The following is a 16,712-nucleotide window of genomic DNA, read 5'->3' as shown; positions in this document are numbered from 1 at the left end:
TATTAGGGGCCCTGGGTGGCTCAATTGGTTAAGCATCTGACTTCAGCTCAGGTCATGATATCATCTATCTTCTGTCCTGAATTTTATGCTTATCATTTCTATGCATGTTTTATACTTTTAGTTCATATGTTTGTATCCGTAAACAATATATAGCATTGTTTTACATGATTGAATCATTTTATAAATGGTATAATTTGTGCATATTTCTACAATTTGACTTTTTGACTCAGCATTTTTAATATATATCTTTGTGGATTTAAGTAAGTTTCTTATTGCCCTGTTGGTAAAACATTCAGACTGCTTACAATTTTTTTTTCTTTCCCTATGCAGATACTGCAGTGAACCTTTTTGTACCTGTGAATACATGTGAGAAGGGATCTTCAGGGTAACTATACTAGGGTGGGCTTTCTGGCTAGCAGGGCTTATACCAGTGACACCATCTGGGTGTAAATGTTTCCTCCTGTTAAACTATTTTAAAAATGTTTATTTGGGGTTCCTGGGTGGCTCAGTCGGTTGGGCATCTGACTTTGGCTCAGGTCATGATCTCATGGTTTGTGAGTTAGAGCCCCACACCAGGCTCTATGCTGACAACTCAGAGCCTTGAGCCTACTTTGGATTCTTTGTCTCCCTCTCTTTCTGCCCCTCCCTACTCACGTTGTCTCTCTCTCCTTCAAATATAAATAAACATTTAAAAATTTAAATACAAAAAAATAAATACAAAAAGTTTGTTTATTGAGAGAGAGAGAGCATGTGCAAGCAGGGAAAGGGTGGGGAAAGAGAGAGAATCCTAAGCAGGCTCCATACTTAGCATGGATCCCAACATGGGGCTCTTGACCATAAGATCATGACCTGAGCTGAAATCAAGAGTCAAACACTTAACTGACTGAGCCACCCAGGCACCCCGGCTGTTACACTTTTTATTGGTACATTTTTCTTTAATTTTTATTTATTTTTGAGGGACAGAGTGCGAGTAGGGGAGGGGCAGAGAGAGAGAGGGAGACACAGAATCCAAAGCAGGCTCCAGGCTCTGAGCTGTCAGCACATAGCCCAACGCAGGGCTTGGACCCATGAACTGCGTGATCATGACCTGAGCCAAATTCAGAGGCTTAACTGACTGAACCACCCAGGTGCCCCAATTGGTACATTTTTAGAGGCTGATTGCCAGGTTCTTTTGGTTACTGAAAGGGGGGAACTCTTCATGTCCCTGTGTTACAAATGAGAGAGAAAGAGGCAATAATCTGCCAAAGTGTAGCTTGAAGTGGAACCACAATGTCAAATATTTTCATGCTCCTTCTTTTGCTGTTCAATTATGCTCTTTCTTCACTGGGGCCCTGGTAACAGTCACCTGCCCCAGTGTTCTCAGGCACCATAGATTCCTAAGAGAAAAGTTGACAGAACCTTATTCTAAAGCAGCACTTTTATCCTAAAAGCCATAAACCCTTTTCACATTTCTTCTGAGTCCATGGAATGCTTTCTAAATTTATGTCTCTGGCAGTATGGTTGCACAATTCTAAAATGGAGGATTCACCTCTAAAATGTTCTTTTGATATTTTATTGATTATGAGTTCATCACACTCCACTGTGGACTATGTTTCTATATGTAAGGACTCTCCCAGGATATTGATGATGAGGGGCAGATTTCTCTCATAAAGAAGTAAAACCAAGCAGGCTGAGCAATACCTCAACAATCAGCAGCATTGTGCAGTCACAACCTCTCTTTGTCACTAAGCAACAAGAGGTTGACCTCTGAGATTCTCTTTCCTCAGACATAGCCTCAAAAAGACAAGAGTAAAGTTTGTCTTTTCTGCTTCCTTTCTGGAAAGATGCAAAGTGCTTTAGTAGGATCCTGGGTAAGAGTGCCCTTTACAATTAATCCTGGCCCCTGGCCCTAGGGTAGTACCTGAAATTTGAATGAGTCATGAGAGTAAATTTAGCAAGACAGGTTTCACTGAGCACCCAGGCTGATGGAGGACCTTGAATTTCCCACTCCCCCTCTCCCATTCTGAGGTCACCCTTGTAGCCTACCTAGTCTTTACAATGCTGTGCCTTTTCCATGTGTCCTGGTCTCATGCTAACCAGCTGAACCTCCTAGTCTAAAAGCCACTGCATTTATTCCCAGTCCTTTGCTTGGTCCTCCCATACTTCTGGAATTTGACTGCTTTCTATACTGGAAACATCTTGAGGGCAAAGACTGTTTTCTTCCATGTGTATATCCCATGCCTGGAATGCAGTAAAGGCCCAGTAAATACTATTGAACTAAACTTAATATTGAGCATGCAGTGTCCAACAGACAGTAGAAAGATGGACAAATTGGGCAACCCAAGCCCTCAGTGGGATGAAAAGATAAAGGGTCTCTCAGTCATGTATAAGAACCTACAGTAATGGCCAGAGGCCAAACTTGGGACAGTTTCTTTCTGCTATGATCATGGAGGACCAGCCACACCTATCCTCTGCATAGGAGCTCTCAGGGCAAAGAGTTGGGCTCTAGGAGTTCCCTGGCTAGACATGCTTATTGTCCATAGGATGTCCACCTAATGACATCAACACAGTACAGCTCTTTCTTAGACCCCTGATAAATGCTCATTTCTGTCTTTTGCGAGTCCCTGTCTCTGAAATTCTGTCCAGAAGGTATCACTGTTGGTGAAGTACTTCTTTTGAAAATTTTATCCCTTGCTTAGGTGCTCCAGTTTCAGAGGGTGCTTTTCTTGCCCCCAGAACAGCAGGGTATGTGCCAAACACGTGTTCATGACTTTGTCAATGGATGCCCAAGATGGATCCATTCAATCCCCAGGGAAGGATCATATCGCTAGGCAGTGGCCCTATTCTCAAAACTTTGTTCAGTGCTTTGAATCACCTTAGCTCAGAACCTGTCTGATCCCCTTCCCTGCTGAAAAGTCTCCCTTTGCCCTTAGAAGAGAATCTATATTCTTTTTGTTATTTAAAAAAAATTTTAATGTGTATTTATTTTTTGAGAATGAGCATGAATGGGGGAGGGGCAGAGAGAGGGGGGAACATAGAATCCAAACCAGGCTCCAGGCTCCAAGCTGTCAGCACAGAGCTTGACGTGGGACTTGAACCCAAGAACCGCGAGATCATGACCTGAGCTGAAGTCAGATGCTTAACTGACTGAGCCACCCACCCAACCGACCCAAGAATCCATATTCTTAAACCAGTGTTTACTTGACCTTTGCTCACAATCCTTTAGTCTTAAAGCATCTTTTTTATTCTAACACATCTCTCTTTTTCTGGCCTCCAATCCTTTACTCTTTCGGTTCCCATCACATAGACTGTTGTTTTGCTGTTCCTCACACAGCTGACTCCTCACATTCAGGTCCCATCCTCAGTGTCATGAGGGGCTATCCCTGTTCCCTATCCCTATTGATCTAGTCATCAGGTTATTTCTTCCCTGACCCTATTTGCTGTGTCTGACTCCCCCACTAGAAGGAAGATTCACAAGGGCAAAGATTCAGTCCTTTCACTGCTATCTTCCCAGCTTATATTAGGACCTTATGAAAGAAAAAGAGGAAAGATGGAACAAAGGAAAGAAGGGAAAGAAAAAAGTTAGCCTTTCCCTACACACACATAGCCCTCCCAGGTGAGCCAGCACAGCTGAGGCCAACTGTTCTAATGATGGATGGCAGACAGTGTCCCTAGTTCTCAGATTCTTTTTATTCTATCAGTAGTTCCCAGGAGAGGCTTCTGGCCTGGGGACCCTGAAGTCTGAGATTCAGAGTAAGGGTTTGTGAAAAATTCACCCTCATACCTGTCTTGTTATAGCACAACACTGGCTTTTATGGGCACTACAGAGGCCAATTCAAGAGTGAAAGTGCTCGAGAATACCGCCTTGCAGCCAAGCCCCAGCCTCCAGCAGTGTTCCTGCAACGATGTCAGGTACAAGGTATCCCTGGGGGAAGCTGGGATGGCTGGGCCACTTTCTGCTTCTCTTAGACCTCTAGAGCATTATCCCAGACCTACCACAGCTGGACTGACATCTGAAGCCAGACTATCCCCAGGATGCATGAGGCCTGGCTCCTCTTCCTGAAGTGGCAGGTCTTCCCCCTACAGATAGGGTGGAGAAGAACTAGTACCAGGCTGGACAGTGTTGCTCAATTCTCCTTCTAGATGTAGGGAGAGTCAGGGCCCAGGTTGGGTAAGTGGTCATGGGAAGAGAGCTTCCAGAACCCAGAATGTAAGCCTTGAGTTTTGCCAGCAACTGCTCTCAAGCCTGGATTCTCTGATGTCCTTAAAAGCCCATGGTCAAATTCAGTCAGCCTTGTAGTCCAGGGCCCAGGAGATCTCCTCCGGTGAGGGGAGCAGCATATAAAGTGACACGTGTAGCCAATGAGGAGTGATAGCAGAAGTGGCTGGAAGGCTTCCAGAGAACAGGAGAGAGATGCAGGGCCCAGACCGTCTACTGCTTTTAGGCCTGGAGACAAAGAGAAGGCACTGAGCATCAATTGGGGTCCCAACAGTAAAAAGCTCACTCAAAACAGGAGAGCTCAGCAGAGTACACATGCAAAGGAGTAGATGTAAGGGCCTCAGGTAAATGTGGTATCACAAGTTGGTAACAACAGAGTGGTCAGTACCTTTGGGCCCAAAGGGACAAGGGGAAGGTATGTCTCCTAGAACCCAGAAAGAGGGTGTGGTACAGAGAGAACCACACTGAGACGAGTCATGATCTTGGGTGGAGAGACACAGACAGGCAGGGGCTAACCCAGAAGGGAGTTAAGAGAAGAAATACCTCCTCCTTTCTTCCCTCCATCTCTTCCCAGGGCTTTCCAGTAGCCAGAGGGAAGGCAGCCTGGTGAGGAATGCACTCAGATCAGCCCTGTGGGCAACAGCAGGGTGGAAAACGTAGATAGGGACCTGGAGGAATGTCTGGAACATGCTCTGCCCACTGCAGCTTCTTGCTTCCCAGCTTGTAGCCAGATCCTACTCCATCTGCCATATGAATTCTTCAGGACTTGCTTTCCCAGGCCAAGAACACGGTCCTGGAGACTGCCATGCTATAGACCTTGAATCTCCTTAGGATTCTCAGTTGGAAGTGCTGGCTGGCAATGCCTCTTGAGTGAGCCAGGCCCAAATGCAGCTCCAGACCACTCATCTGGGTCCACCTCCCTTGGAGAGGAATGGAACCTGGGTAATGCAGGGATAGAAGCAAACTGAGGACTTCCTGCTAGGTTTTTGTAGTAGCCCAGTGGCAGCTGTTACCCTAAAAACTGGAACATCCTCTCAATCTGGTCCCCAGGAACAGAAGCAGGGAACATGTTTTGGGACGTGTTTTAATTGAAGACTTGCTACACAAAGCATTTACTAGCATTACCACTGGCCCCAAACATCTACGTGTCTTGGGCTCAGATTGTATAAATGCCAAGTATGGTGGCTCTTTCTACGTCTAAAGCTCTTCTAATTAGTGGGACTGCTTGGGAAAGGGGCACATTTTATTTTCCTATTAGATGAGAGATACCAGATTTCAGCCAGCTGATTACAGCTATTGTTGAAAATGTTTCTAAGATGTGACATCACTTTTGTTTTGTTTGGAGCAGGTAGAAATTTTGTCCATATCATTTAGATGCAAGAAAATTTTCTTCTTTTTATCTTCTAGATCAGATTAATTTATTTGTAACGTTCACCTGCCTAACTCTTGGGACAGGTAATCCTGGTTCTCTTTGTTCTTAAGGTCAGACAAGAGTCCCAGGGACCCATGACTTAGAGTAGGTCTTTCATTGGTAGTGCCACGATTGCCTCACCCCTGCCATGCCTCAGTCTGTCACAAGGTCTCCTCACTCAGCACCCTACTGTCTGCAGAATGCCCAACCTCCACCAGGATCACGTAGACCCCCCATACACAAATACTGCCCCCTCCCAAGAAATCTACTTTTCCTCCAAGGCCTCTTCAGCTGGAACCCCGGCCCAAGCCCCATGTGCTCAGAGACCATAGGTTTACTACCTCAGTGGAAAAGGAGCACTAGATGGTTTAGAAGCAAAGAAGCAGGTGAAATTCCCTCTAGGTTCAAGACTACTCAGAACTGCCCGGGTGGAAGGAAATGATCGCACTTCTCACCAGGTTCTCACTGTTGTGAGAACAAAACTGGAGTCAGTGGGAGTCACTAGATTATCCTGCCACTGTAAGAATAGTGAGTTTTGCTCTTCCTGGGATAGTGTCTAGCGGCATTCAGAATGATCCAGAGTTTAACATACCATCATAGGCTGTCCTACGATACAGTCTCTAGCAAAACTAGGCTGTCCTGAATCCCTGGTAATAGAATTGTGTATTTTTATACCAACAAGATTGGTAAGGCCCCAGAACCCACATGTGGCACATGAGCAGGCAAACTTTGAGAAGTCTGTGCTGTGAGACTGAAAGTTCTTATGAGGTTGTCTAAAACAGAAAACCACATCAGCCTATGGCGCTTCATGTATGCTAAGTGTGTCCATGACTGGATCAAGTGTGCTTTCCTTATTGAGGAGCAGAAAACCACTGTGAAAGTGTTGAAGGCACAAGCACAGAGTCAGAAAGCTAATTTTTTAATAAAGTTTTTTTGAGTAATTAAAAAACTAAAAAGACAAAAAAAAAAAAATATATATATATATATAGTGAGTTTTCATAGTCAGGGCTGCCACCAACAACAGAGGCATCTACACTCCAGGGTTGTGTACAGTTCTTTAGCTGAGGATAGAGATGGAAAAGAAATTTGGGGATCAATTGGACCTTGCACCCAGGGTTTGAGATTGACATTTTTATTGAAACAATTGTAAATTCATAGGCTGTTATGATAAGTAATAGAGATCCCATCTACATTTTTCCCAGTTTCCCCAATGATAACATTTTGCAAAACTATAGTATAATATCACAACCAGGACATTGACATTATTGCAATCCACCTATCTCAGATTTCCAGTTTTACTTATACTCATTTCTGTGTGTGTATTAAGATCTATAAAATTTTATCACTTATGTAGGTTTGTGTATCCACCACCACAGTCAAGATACTGGCCAACCTCACAAATGTCCCTGTTTCTGGCCTTTTATGACCACACCCACCAGCCTCCTGCTCCTCCACCCTTCTTCCGTCCCTTATCCCTGGCAACCACCACCCTCTTCTCCCTTTCTAAAATTCTGTCACTTCAAAATGTTATATAAGGGCACCTAAGTGGCTTAGTCAGTCAAGCGACCAACTCTTGGTTTTGGCTCAGGTCATGATCTCATAGTTTCATGAATTATGAGCCCCACATCAGGCTCCACGATTCTCTCTCCCTCTCTCTCTGCCCTTTCCCAACTCACACTGTCTCTGCCTCTCTCACAATAAATAAACTTTTAAAAATGTTATATAAATAGGATGATAGAGCATGCAACCTTTGGGCATTGGTTTTTCTTTCTCAGCGTAATTTCCTAGAGATTCATCTAAGTTGTTCATGTTTCATTCCTCTTCACTACTGAGTAGTATTCCATAGTATGTATATACCTGTTTGTGTAACCATTCACCTATTAAAGGATATCTGGGTTGATTCCAGTTTTTGGGTCTTACAAATAAAGCTGCCATGAACATTTGTGTACAGGTTTTTGGGGGAACATAAGTTTTCATTTCTTTGGAATAAATGCCCAAGAGTTCAATTGTTGGGTCATATGGTAGTTGTGTGTTTAGTTTTTAAAAGAAACTGCCAACTTGTTGTCTAGAGTGACTGACTGTACCACTTTACATATCCACCAGCAATGTATTAATGATCTAGTTTCTGCATTCTCCCCAATATTTGGTGTTGCCTCTATGTTTTATTTTAGTCATCCTGACTCATACATCATGATATCTCATTGTGATTTTAATTTGCATTTCCCTAATGTTTAATGATGGTGAACATCTTTTCCTGTGTTATTTGCCATCTGTATATCCTCTTCAGTGAAATGTCTTCATGTTGTTTGCCCATTTTCTTTTTCTTTCCAGTTTTATTTTTTATTTTTTAAAATTTTTTAATAGTTTATTGTCAAATTGGTTTCCATATAACACCCAGTGCTCATCCCCACAAATGCCCTCCTCCATGCCCATCACCATCCTTCCCCTCCCCCCACCCCATCTGCCCTCAGTTTGTTCTCGGCATTCAAGAGTCTCTCATGGTTTGCCTCCCTCCCTCTCCCCCACTATTTTTCCCCTTCTTCTCACCCATGGTCCTCTGTTAAGTTCCTCCTAATGTTTGCCCATTTTCTAATTGGACTGTTATTTTACTATCGAATTGTAAGAATTCTCTATATATTCTAGATATTATTCCTTTATTGGATATTTGGTCTGCAAATATTTTCTCCCAGTCTGTAGCTTGTCTTTCATCCTTTTACATAAACTTTCACAGAACAAAGCTTTAAAAATTTTTTGATGCGGTCCAATTTATCAATTTTTTCTTTTATTGCTCTTGCTTTTGGTGTCAAGCCTAAGAAATATTTCCCTAGTTCTAGATTTTGAAGATTTTTTCCTATGTTTTTTTTTTTTCTAAAAGGATCCTGGGTTTTTAATCCCTGTTGTGTCAGCTTTATGAGGAATGGAAGGTAAGGCTAGCTGGCTTACCACCTTCATGGAGCTTTCAATCTACCTGGAAACCTGTCTAAGGCAGGATCTCCTGATAGAGGGGAGCTTATTAAAGACGCATACCACAGGCTCCACCCTGAAGATTCGGTTCAGGGGTCTGGGATGAGTTAGCCCCAGCCTTTTATCTAGGAACCTGCTGTCAGCCATTGCTCGTAGCCCAACACAGGCAAGACTGAAGTCATCAGATCAGAACTTCATTCAAGTCTGCAGCAGCAGAAGCTGAATGAATGGCTAGGGACTGGGAACTGTGGGGGCAGAGATCAGGCACAAAGGCAAGGTTGACAGTCTTGGCAGAGATTCCTATTGAGGTCTGGGGGTCCGGGAGGTGGTCTTTCTCTGCCTGGGGATAGGGCATGGTTCTCTGGCTCCAAATTGGGCCAAAGCAAATGCCCTAGGGACCTTCTGTCCCTGCTCATGAATTAAACAGCAAACATATTGAGCCCGGTGCCAGGCACTATGCTGTTTTGGAGTTACAGATGTGAGCAAAACAGACAATAAACTTTGCCCACAATGAGCTTATGTCCTAGTCAGGCACATTAGCTGGCAAACAGCACCATACTATGTAGTCACATAGGATCCCAGAAAGTGAAAAATGTAGAGTTGGGGTGATGGCACTGCTGGTGTAGTGTTTAAAGAAGCCCTCCCAAGAAGGAAGCTAGAGGGAGTCCTATGACCAGCTGCAGGAAGAGTCCCAGACAGAAGGCACAGGTGGTGCAAAGGCCCAGGGTGGGAATAGCTGGTGTGTTGAGGAGCAGTAAAGATGCCAGTGCAGGTTGCAGGTAATGGAGGGATCAATATTGTGTGGGTCTCATGGACCACTATGAAGACTTTGGCTTTTACAAACATGAGGAGCTGTCGTGGGTCTTCAGCAAACAAGGGAGGTAATCTGATCTATGTATCATAAGAATTATTCTGCCTACTAAGAAGACAACAGACTGGAGGGGAAAACTTGGACACAGGGACACCGGGTAGAAAGCTCTTGCAATAGTTCAAGCAAGAGAAAAAGGTGGCTCTTGGATGAGAGAAGGCAGTGAACTTGCTGAGGAATGGTCCAATCCTGGGTTCATGTTGAAGGAATGATGAACAGGATTTCCTGACACATTGGATGTGGGGTGTGAAAGAATTAAGGGGACTTCAAGGTGTTTGGTAGGACCTAGCTGCCATGACCTGAGGTGGAGGAGGGGGTGGGGAATGATCCAGAGCTCAGTCATGTGTTTGAAGATGCCTGCAAGACATTTACAAGGGGATATGAAATAGGCTGTTGGCTATTGAGTCTGGAATTCAGAAGAGAACTCAAGCTAGAGAGAGAATTGTCTGTTTCCAGGTGGTACTTACTTAGGACCAAGAGCTTGGGTTGCTGATGAAGTATTAAGTGTGGACAGAGAGGAAGCCTCTAGTCCTAATCCTGGGCAATCTAGAGATAAAGGGACTGACATAATCTTTGAACCACTGCCCTCCTCATGGCAGGATGTCTTACAAGATGCCTCAGCCCCATCCTCAATCAGCAGCCCTCAAGACTTCTTTGGAGGAAAATGCCAGGATGAGATGTCCTAGGAGTGAAGTGTTGCTTTAATTTGTAACTGCCCTTTCAGGTTTTTGGCAAGTTTAGCAGTTTAGGGGTAGTAGCTCCTGGCAGCTTCCCTCCATTAAGGGTCCTGAGGTAACATCTTATGGGCAGGTAAGCATCATTTCCCCCTATTCAACTTCTTTCTCACTGTCTTTAAAGGAGCCAGCACAGCAACACTTCTTCTCCAAGCATGACAACCGTACTTCTTTCGACAAAGTGAGTGCTGGAGAAAGGAAGGAGACAGGGCAGACCCTCAGCATAGGTTGAAGTTGAGTAGGGTGGAGGGGAAAAGATACTGTGGGGAAGGAGGGCTCCTGATGATCTCTCTTGTCTGGAATACAGCCCATTCCCCAAACAGAGCTGCCTCTGCTTTGGTTTCTTCCACTAGCTTGCCTGACAATGAGCAAATATCATAGGGCCCACTGACCTTCTAGAGGCTTCACCCTGGAGTGGAAGGCATGGCTGGGGAGGCAGGCCAAAGAGGCTGAGGTAGAGGCCAGGGGAGCCAGGCATCACCAAGCAGGCTTAGGTTGAGGAAGGACTTATGGAGGGAGGTATGTGGTGCCGGGACTGTGGGCCAAGGGCCCATACCGCTGAGGAGGGCCCCTACTGCCTGCTGCAGGGAATCGGAAGGCGGAAAGATCTGGAGCATCTGGGGCAGCAGCACAACTTCCTGCACTGGGCACCCTGTGAGCTGGAGTTGAGCCAGCAGCGGCCCCTTGAATCCTCCTACCAGGCCAATTTCCGGTCAGGCCCTGGACTCAGAGACCTCCCCCAGCGCCTTGTCCACTTTGTGCAGATCCAGCCTCCCTGTGCCAGCACCACCTACCAGCAGAACTTCTGCCAACCATCCCGGGGTGGCCATTGTGGCAGCAACAATGTGGGGCCAGTCACCAACACACTGCCTGACCTCCCAGGGATCCCAAGACCCAAGCTGCTGCAGCATTACCTCCATGCTGGGGTCTCTGAGTGTCTAAACTGGTCCAGAGCATTAAACAAGGATGGCTGACACAGAGGTCTGTCTATGCTTACAGCTCAAGGGGTCTTAGAAGCTGGAGAGCAGTAAGGTCCATGGTGCCTGTGTGCTGGGGAGGGGAGGAGGTGCCCTGTGAACCCTGCCACTGAATGAGAAGGGGTAAAGCCTGCAGGAAGTACCATGGCCAAAGCAGGTCAGTTCTGGGACCCCAAATTCATTTTTTCAGTAAACCTAACTGTGAGCACCTTGCACTCAGTGTGGCTGCAGGGAAAGCAGTCAGTAGCCTGTACTAGTGCCCAGCAAAGACTGGAGGAGGCAAGGGCTGACAGCTTTGATGTCTCTGGGAGGCTATTATGCCTCTAGGGGCCACATAGTTCTGTCTAAGCTGGGACGGGGGAGACTGCCCTGGCCACAGCCCCCGTTGGACCACCCCTACCTATGGAGGTGAGCAGAGACTTTGATGGGATGCTGCGTGACATGGACCTGGAGGTCATCCTGACCCTGTGGTGCTTTGTCGTAGTTTTTTGAGCTCTTCTCTGGCAACCCTGTGAGTATCCTCTAACACCAGGACAGTGGGGGTTGGGGGGCAGCAGTAATCCTATGTCACCAAAAGAGAAGCTGAAGCTTAGGTGGGGCTAAGACACCAGAGGCCAGATGCAAAAGGCTACTCTGAACCCTCATCTCTGGAAGAGTTGAGGCCCCTGAAGGGGGGCCAGGGGTTGCAGGGGCAACACAGGAGTCCACACCGGGGCCACACACCAGATTTTAGCAGCACTTTTACTTTCATGTCTGAACTTCCTGGGTCCTCACAACAGCCCTGTGAGGTAGGTAGGGCAGGAAGGTTTCAGAGATCCCCATTTATGGATGAGGATGCTGAGGCACAGAGAGGTGAAATGACTTGCTCAAGATCACACAGTCAACAGTGTAAAGGGCCCAACGCCAATATTCCTCTGGTCCTCTAGAGGTTCCTATATCCACTCCTCCATTCCCTCTGTGTCTCCTGCCCTCTCTGAACTCTCCTGGGACCACAGAGGGCTTCAAGGCAGCTGGCAGCTAGGATTTTTCAGAAACAGCCATTGAGGTGAGCCTGGTTAGGTAGGCACTAATCCTGTGGGGCATGCGGCCAGCTCTCCCATCCTCCCACTTCCCAGTTAGACAGATGGCCCAGTAGTTCCAGAGCAAGTGTGGAGCTAGGCATGGTCCATGAATGAATGGGGATAAAGGTGGGTATAAGCATATGTGTCTTGCACTAAAGACAAAGCCCCCCCACCCTTTGAGACATTTGTCTCAAGTGCCTGCCCCTGTGCCTCCCTCATCCCACAGAGCCACAGTGAGCTTCTTCAGCAGCAAAAGGAGCCACAGACATTTGCCTCTAGCACTGTGCTGCTCCAGTGGACACGTTCCATCAGGCATTCAGACCCCATCACGCAGACACAGTGCCTCCACAGCTTGGCTAGGACCCTGGGCCACACCCCCAATGACAAACAGCCGGGGCCCAGCCTGCAGACTAGAACAGGAGCAGCGGGCTGTGGGCATAGCAGGCAGGGCCTCCCAGCGCCGCCGTGCAAGGCTGAAGCCCTCCACGGAGCCCAGAGGGCATGGCTGGTTTCCTGCAGGAAGGAGACAGAAGTTGTAAACGGCACAGACTGCAAGGGCTCCAGCTCTTTTGCTTGGGTTACTAGGGCCTTACTACTCATTGCTCCCATTCATCATTTTATCATTTCTTCATATTTCTATTTGTCCATTCTTTCAGTGGTCACTTGTCCTATTTCTGTCTCCTAAGCCCCTGCTGGTACAGAGTCCTCAGTCAGGTGCTGAGGGACACCCCCCAAGAGTTAGGCCGTGCAGACCACACCCTGCCTGCCTCACAGATTGGGAAATGGAAGCTCACAAAGCCCTGGTCCCTGGAATGCCTGGAGAAGGACAGGAGGGAGTGCTCATGCTTGGGGTTACTCCTGCCTGTCCTAGGCTTGCCTCCTATCCCTAGTCCCACAGATACTCACCAAGGCCCCCAATGGCCATGATGTGGCCCCCAAGAGAGCCAACCACAAAGTCGGCCCTCTTATCCCTCATGCGCAGGCTGCGGGGCAGCTTGGTCCAGGACCCTGCAGGAAAGGGGAGGTCAGATCCAGTCCCACAACACACACTATGCCCCTCCATCCCATGGAAAGTGGGAGGACAGCCCAGGCCAGCCACTGCTCACCATGTTCCAGGTCGAACATCTCCACAGTGTTGACAAAATGTGGGCGGGAGTAGAAATTGTGGGGCCCAGGCTGCTGCAGGCCACCCAGGCTAAAGACGTTGCCTTCTGCCATGGCACAGCCAGCAAAGGCCCGGCGGCTGGGCAGGCTTGGGTACCGGGTCCAGGTACAGGCCTCAAGATCAAAGGCCTCAAAAGCAGTCACTGGGAGCTTTCCCTGGCGGCCCCCTGCCAATGGAATTGGAGCACATGGGAAGGAGCCTAGAGGCCTGGCAGGCTCCTCCTTCACCAGGTTGATAAGCTTTCACCACTGCCCTCCTTAGCTACCCATACCCAGCTGTGTGCACACCAGAGCATGAATCAGCCACCCCCCAGATCCTCAGGCACTGGGGTTTGGTTTTCCAGCCATAGTAGGGCCACCAGAGGTCAGAGCCTCCAAGCAAGCCTGGTTCACCCAAAGTTTCTCTTGTTCTGCCATCCCAGACTAAACCTGATCCCAGCCAACCTATGAGGATAGGTGCTTCTGTACTTCGAGCCCCTTTCCCCCACATCCCCCAGGCCCTTACCCAGGACATAGATCTTGTTCCCGTGCAGGAAGGTGGAAGCCCCGTAGCAGGGTGTGGGCATGGAGGGTAGTGAAAGCCAGCAGTCCCGCCGGGGCTCATATACCCGAACTTGGGCCTGTGGGGCCGTGTCAGGGCCCATTCCCCCCAGAGCATACACCATACCATCTGCATAGAAAAGAGCAATTCAGAGTGCACCTCAGCCTGGCCAGGGCACCCTATCCTGACAGCTGCACTGGTCAGGTCTGGGGGGGAGTGGGGACCCAGGTCTGTGTAGTATGTCTCCCAAGCAGCAGAAATAATCCTTCCTTCCCAGAGTGGGGGCTGGGAGAGCTAGGATTCCTGCTCTGGCCAGGGCCCCTCCAAGTGAAGAGCAGGAGGCAGATGATCTAATTATAATCCATCTCTGTCTCCCTGGAGATGCTATGGCAACCAAGTCTGTCATCTAAGCAGGACCAGTGGTCAGACCTGGAGGCCGCAAGGTGGGGGCTTCCCTAGGGGAAGGAGGTTGGAGGATGATTTAAGTCAGGGAAGGGCATATGGGGATCTGCTCCACACAGAGCTCAGACTGGGGAGGGAACTCTGGAGATCAGCTGGGGGCTGGGAGAGGAGCTTAGGCCTGTAGCATGGAGGTGCTGTCTGCGAGCCTTCTGCCAAAGAGCCCTGCCAGCACCTCTATATCCCACCCTTTTATTAGAGTAGGTTCTTGCCCTGTTACACCCTCAGGGTCAGCTGGGGGCATGTCTGGGGTCCTTGGGGAACTGGGTCAGTCAGCTGAGGGCTTCCATGGCAACTATCCCCAGGCCATCTTGGCCTTCCCATCTCAGGCTCCCTGGTAAGTGTGTATATGGGAGGAAGGTGGGGGCTTCCTGGGCTCAGTGCTCAGAGCACTTACTGGGCTCTGAGCCAAGGCCCTGCTCCCCTCCCCCTTCCCCAGACTATTTATAACTGAGAGAGTCTTTGAACTACCCCTCCTTGTCTCTTAGGAGGAGGAATGGGCAGGGAGGTGGTTGGGGCCTCCCATCATGCTGAGCCCCAGCCTGGGCTGGCCTCCCACTTCACAGTTGGAAAAGGCAGTTAAGGCTGCTGTTAGCTCAGCTCAGAGCTAGGTAGGAGAAGGCCTTTACAAGAATCAAAGCTATGTCCAGGGCACTCAGACAAAATTTAAATCTCTTATCCAATCTATGAGAGTAAGGGACCAAGGAAAGAATGGAGGGTGTTGGGGCACTTAAGGGACTTCCTTAAGGCCACTCACCTCTCTCCACAGTTGCAACCCCCATGGCTGCCTGAGGGAGGGTGGCCCGACGCTCCCAGCGGCCCTCGTCAGCAAGGAAGGCCTCCACAGCAGCTACAGGGCTCTGGCCCTCATCCACACCGCCCACCACTAGCACCTGCTTGCCCAGCACCACAGCAGCTGCACCAGCCCGGGCAGTGGGCAAGGGTGCCAGTGCGAGCCATGTATGCGAGGCCATGTCCAGTGTCTCAGCAGTGTCCAGGGGCAGTCCGGCCCGGCCACAGCCCCCCAACACTAGCAGGTGCCCATCCTGGTATGCCACTGTGCCATACACCCGGCAGGTGGGCATTGGTGGGAACACCTGCCAAGCAAAGGCTCGGCCACCTCCTGTAGCCATGGTGTTCACCTCCAGTGGCAGGCCATACTATCTGCTCAGACTGCAGGCCTCACTGAGGGGCATGATGGGGCCTTATCTTGACAGTATCAAGACTACAGGGAATGTCCGACCAGTCGAGGGACCTTGCCTTCACCTGGAGGAGAGAGGGAAAACAAAGGGTCAGGGCCACTGACAAGTCCCTCAGGATACAGTTGAGCAGTCTGTAGCTGAGGGCAGGACTGGCCCAAAATCACTGGTGGGAAAGGCATGGGGAAAGATGTACCCCTGTTGGCTAGCACACCACTGTTGAGTCCCTTCTGGGGTGGGAAAGAAAGCAGATTACCAAATATTCAGGCAAATTCCCCTCTTCCTCTAGGGCCTGAGAGATTCTCCTCCCACCCCCTGCCTTCACCTAACACATCCGCCCCAGCCAAATCTAGGTATAGGTGGTAGGTTAGTTGACTAGGATAAGACACTCCACCCTTCCCTTCCTCTCAACAATCCTCATTCTGGTGCTTTGCATGAATGGAGTCCTACTGTACCCTCCCCTTACTAGCCTGCAGTGGGTGTCCCACCTGCTGCCAGGGATCAGACTCCAGCGTATACTTAACAACCCTTTTGGAAGCCATTCCATAGAGATCATCCATTCCCACCAGCAAAAGGCCAAGATCAGGGCGTTTGGGACTAAGGAAAGGAGGAGATGGACACCAGAACCCCATATTCCATATTCCCCCTTAAGGTCTACTATCAGGGGGTTCTCTGTGCCAGGTTCCCACAGGCCAGTCTCCTTGGTGTCCAGAAGTAGGGGAAGGGGATTGATTTGGGGATCCCATGACCATAGGACTGACCATAGGACTCTAGACTCCCATAGTCCAGGGCGTTTCCAGTAGGAATGAGCAGCTGGACTTCCAAGTACCCTCACAGCAGATCCCCAAGTTCCTCAGCCTTTCCTTTCCCGTGGGGGCCACGCTCCTGAGACCCTTGGCGTGATGGCCTCCTGGCCCCAAACTTCCAGCTCGCGCGAGGTGGGGGGCGGGTCCAGACGAGCGCGCTTGGGGCTCTGCGCCCATCGCCCCAAACTTCCCCTGAGCACGGCTCCTGCGGGACTCACCGGCCGGGGCTCCGGCGCCTCCGGGACGCGGGGTCCGCCGTTCCGGCTCCGTGCCGGCTCTGGCTGGGGCTGAGGCCAGCCTCCGCGGGGCTCCGGCGGGGCCCTGGCCCGG

The 16,712-nt window shown here is 49.1% G+C and overlaps 2 protein-coding genes and 1 pseudogene across 5 annotated transcripts; 2 read left to right on the top strand and 1 right to left on the bottom strand.

The window, feature by feature from the left end:
• Positions 1–1,734: 1,734 nt before the first annotated feature.
• On the top strand, positions 1,735–11,149 carry CIMIP7 (ciliary microtubule inner protein 7). 3 transcript variants are annotated; one of them, XM_077777310.1, is made up of 4 exons: positions 1,735–1,850; positions 3,778–3,891; positions 10,300–10,356; positions 10,763–11,149. In XM_077777310.1, the coding sequence occupies exons 1-4, from the start codon at positions 1,824–1,826 to the stop codon at positions 11,147–11,149; spliced, it is 585 nt and encodes a 194-aa protein (XP_077633436.1). In that variant the 5' UTR covers positions 1,735–1,823. The 3 variants fall into 3 exon arrangements, with proteins under 3 accessions (XP_077633436.1, XP_077633435.1, XP_077633437.1); XM_077777309.1 differs by having other exon boundaries at positions 10,742–11,149; XM_077777311.1 differs by lacking the exon at positions 10,300–10,356.
• Positions 6,181–6,546, top strand: LOC144242178 (large ribosomal subunit protein eL34 pseudogene; annotated as a pseudogene).
• Positions 11,150–11,875: 726 nt separating the features above from the next.
• On the bottom strand, positions 11,876–16,706 carry KLHDC8B (kelch domain containing 8B). Of its 2 annotated transcripts, XM_077777080.1 has the most exons (6): positions 16,601–16,706; positions 15,135–15,643; positions 13,883–14,047; positions 13,320–13,544; positions 13,120–13,221; positions 11,876–12,726 (listed from the first exon to the last, which is right to left on the bottom strand). In XM_077777080.1, the coding sequence occupies exons 2-6, from the start codon at positions 15,508–15,510 to the stop codon at positions 12,530–12,532; spliced, it is 1,065 nt and encodes a 354-aa protein (XP_077633206.1). In that variant the 5' UTR covers positions 15,511–15,643; positions 16,601–16,706; the 3' UTR covers positions 11,876–12,529. The 2 variants fall into 2 exon arrangements, with proteins under 2 accessions (XP_077633206.1, XP_077633207.1); XM_077777081.1 differs by lacking the exon at positions 13,883–14,047.
• Positions 16,707–16,712: the final 6 nt, after the last annotated feature.

The sequence above is a fragment of the Crocuta crocuta genome, unplaced genomic scaffold, assembly GCF_008692635.1.
Source record: "Crocuta crocuta isolate KB4526 unplaced genomic scaffold, BGI_CrCroc_1.0 scaffold77, whole genome shotgun sequence".
Taxonomy (NCBI): Eukaryota; Metazoa; Chordata; class Mammalia; order Carnivora; family Hyaenidae; genus Crocuta; species Crocuta crocuta.
The sequence above is the reverse complement of the archived record's forward strand: the minus strand, read 5'-3'. Positions and strand labels throughout refer to the sequence as shown.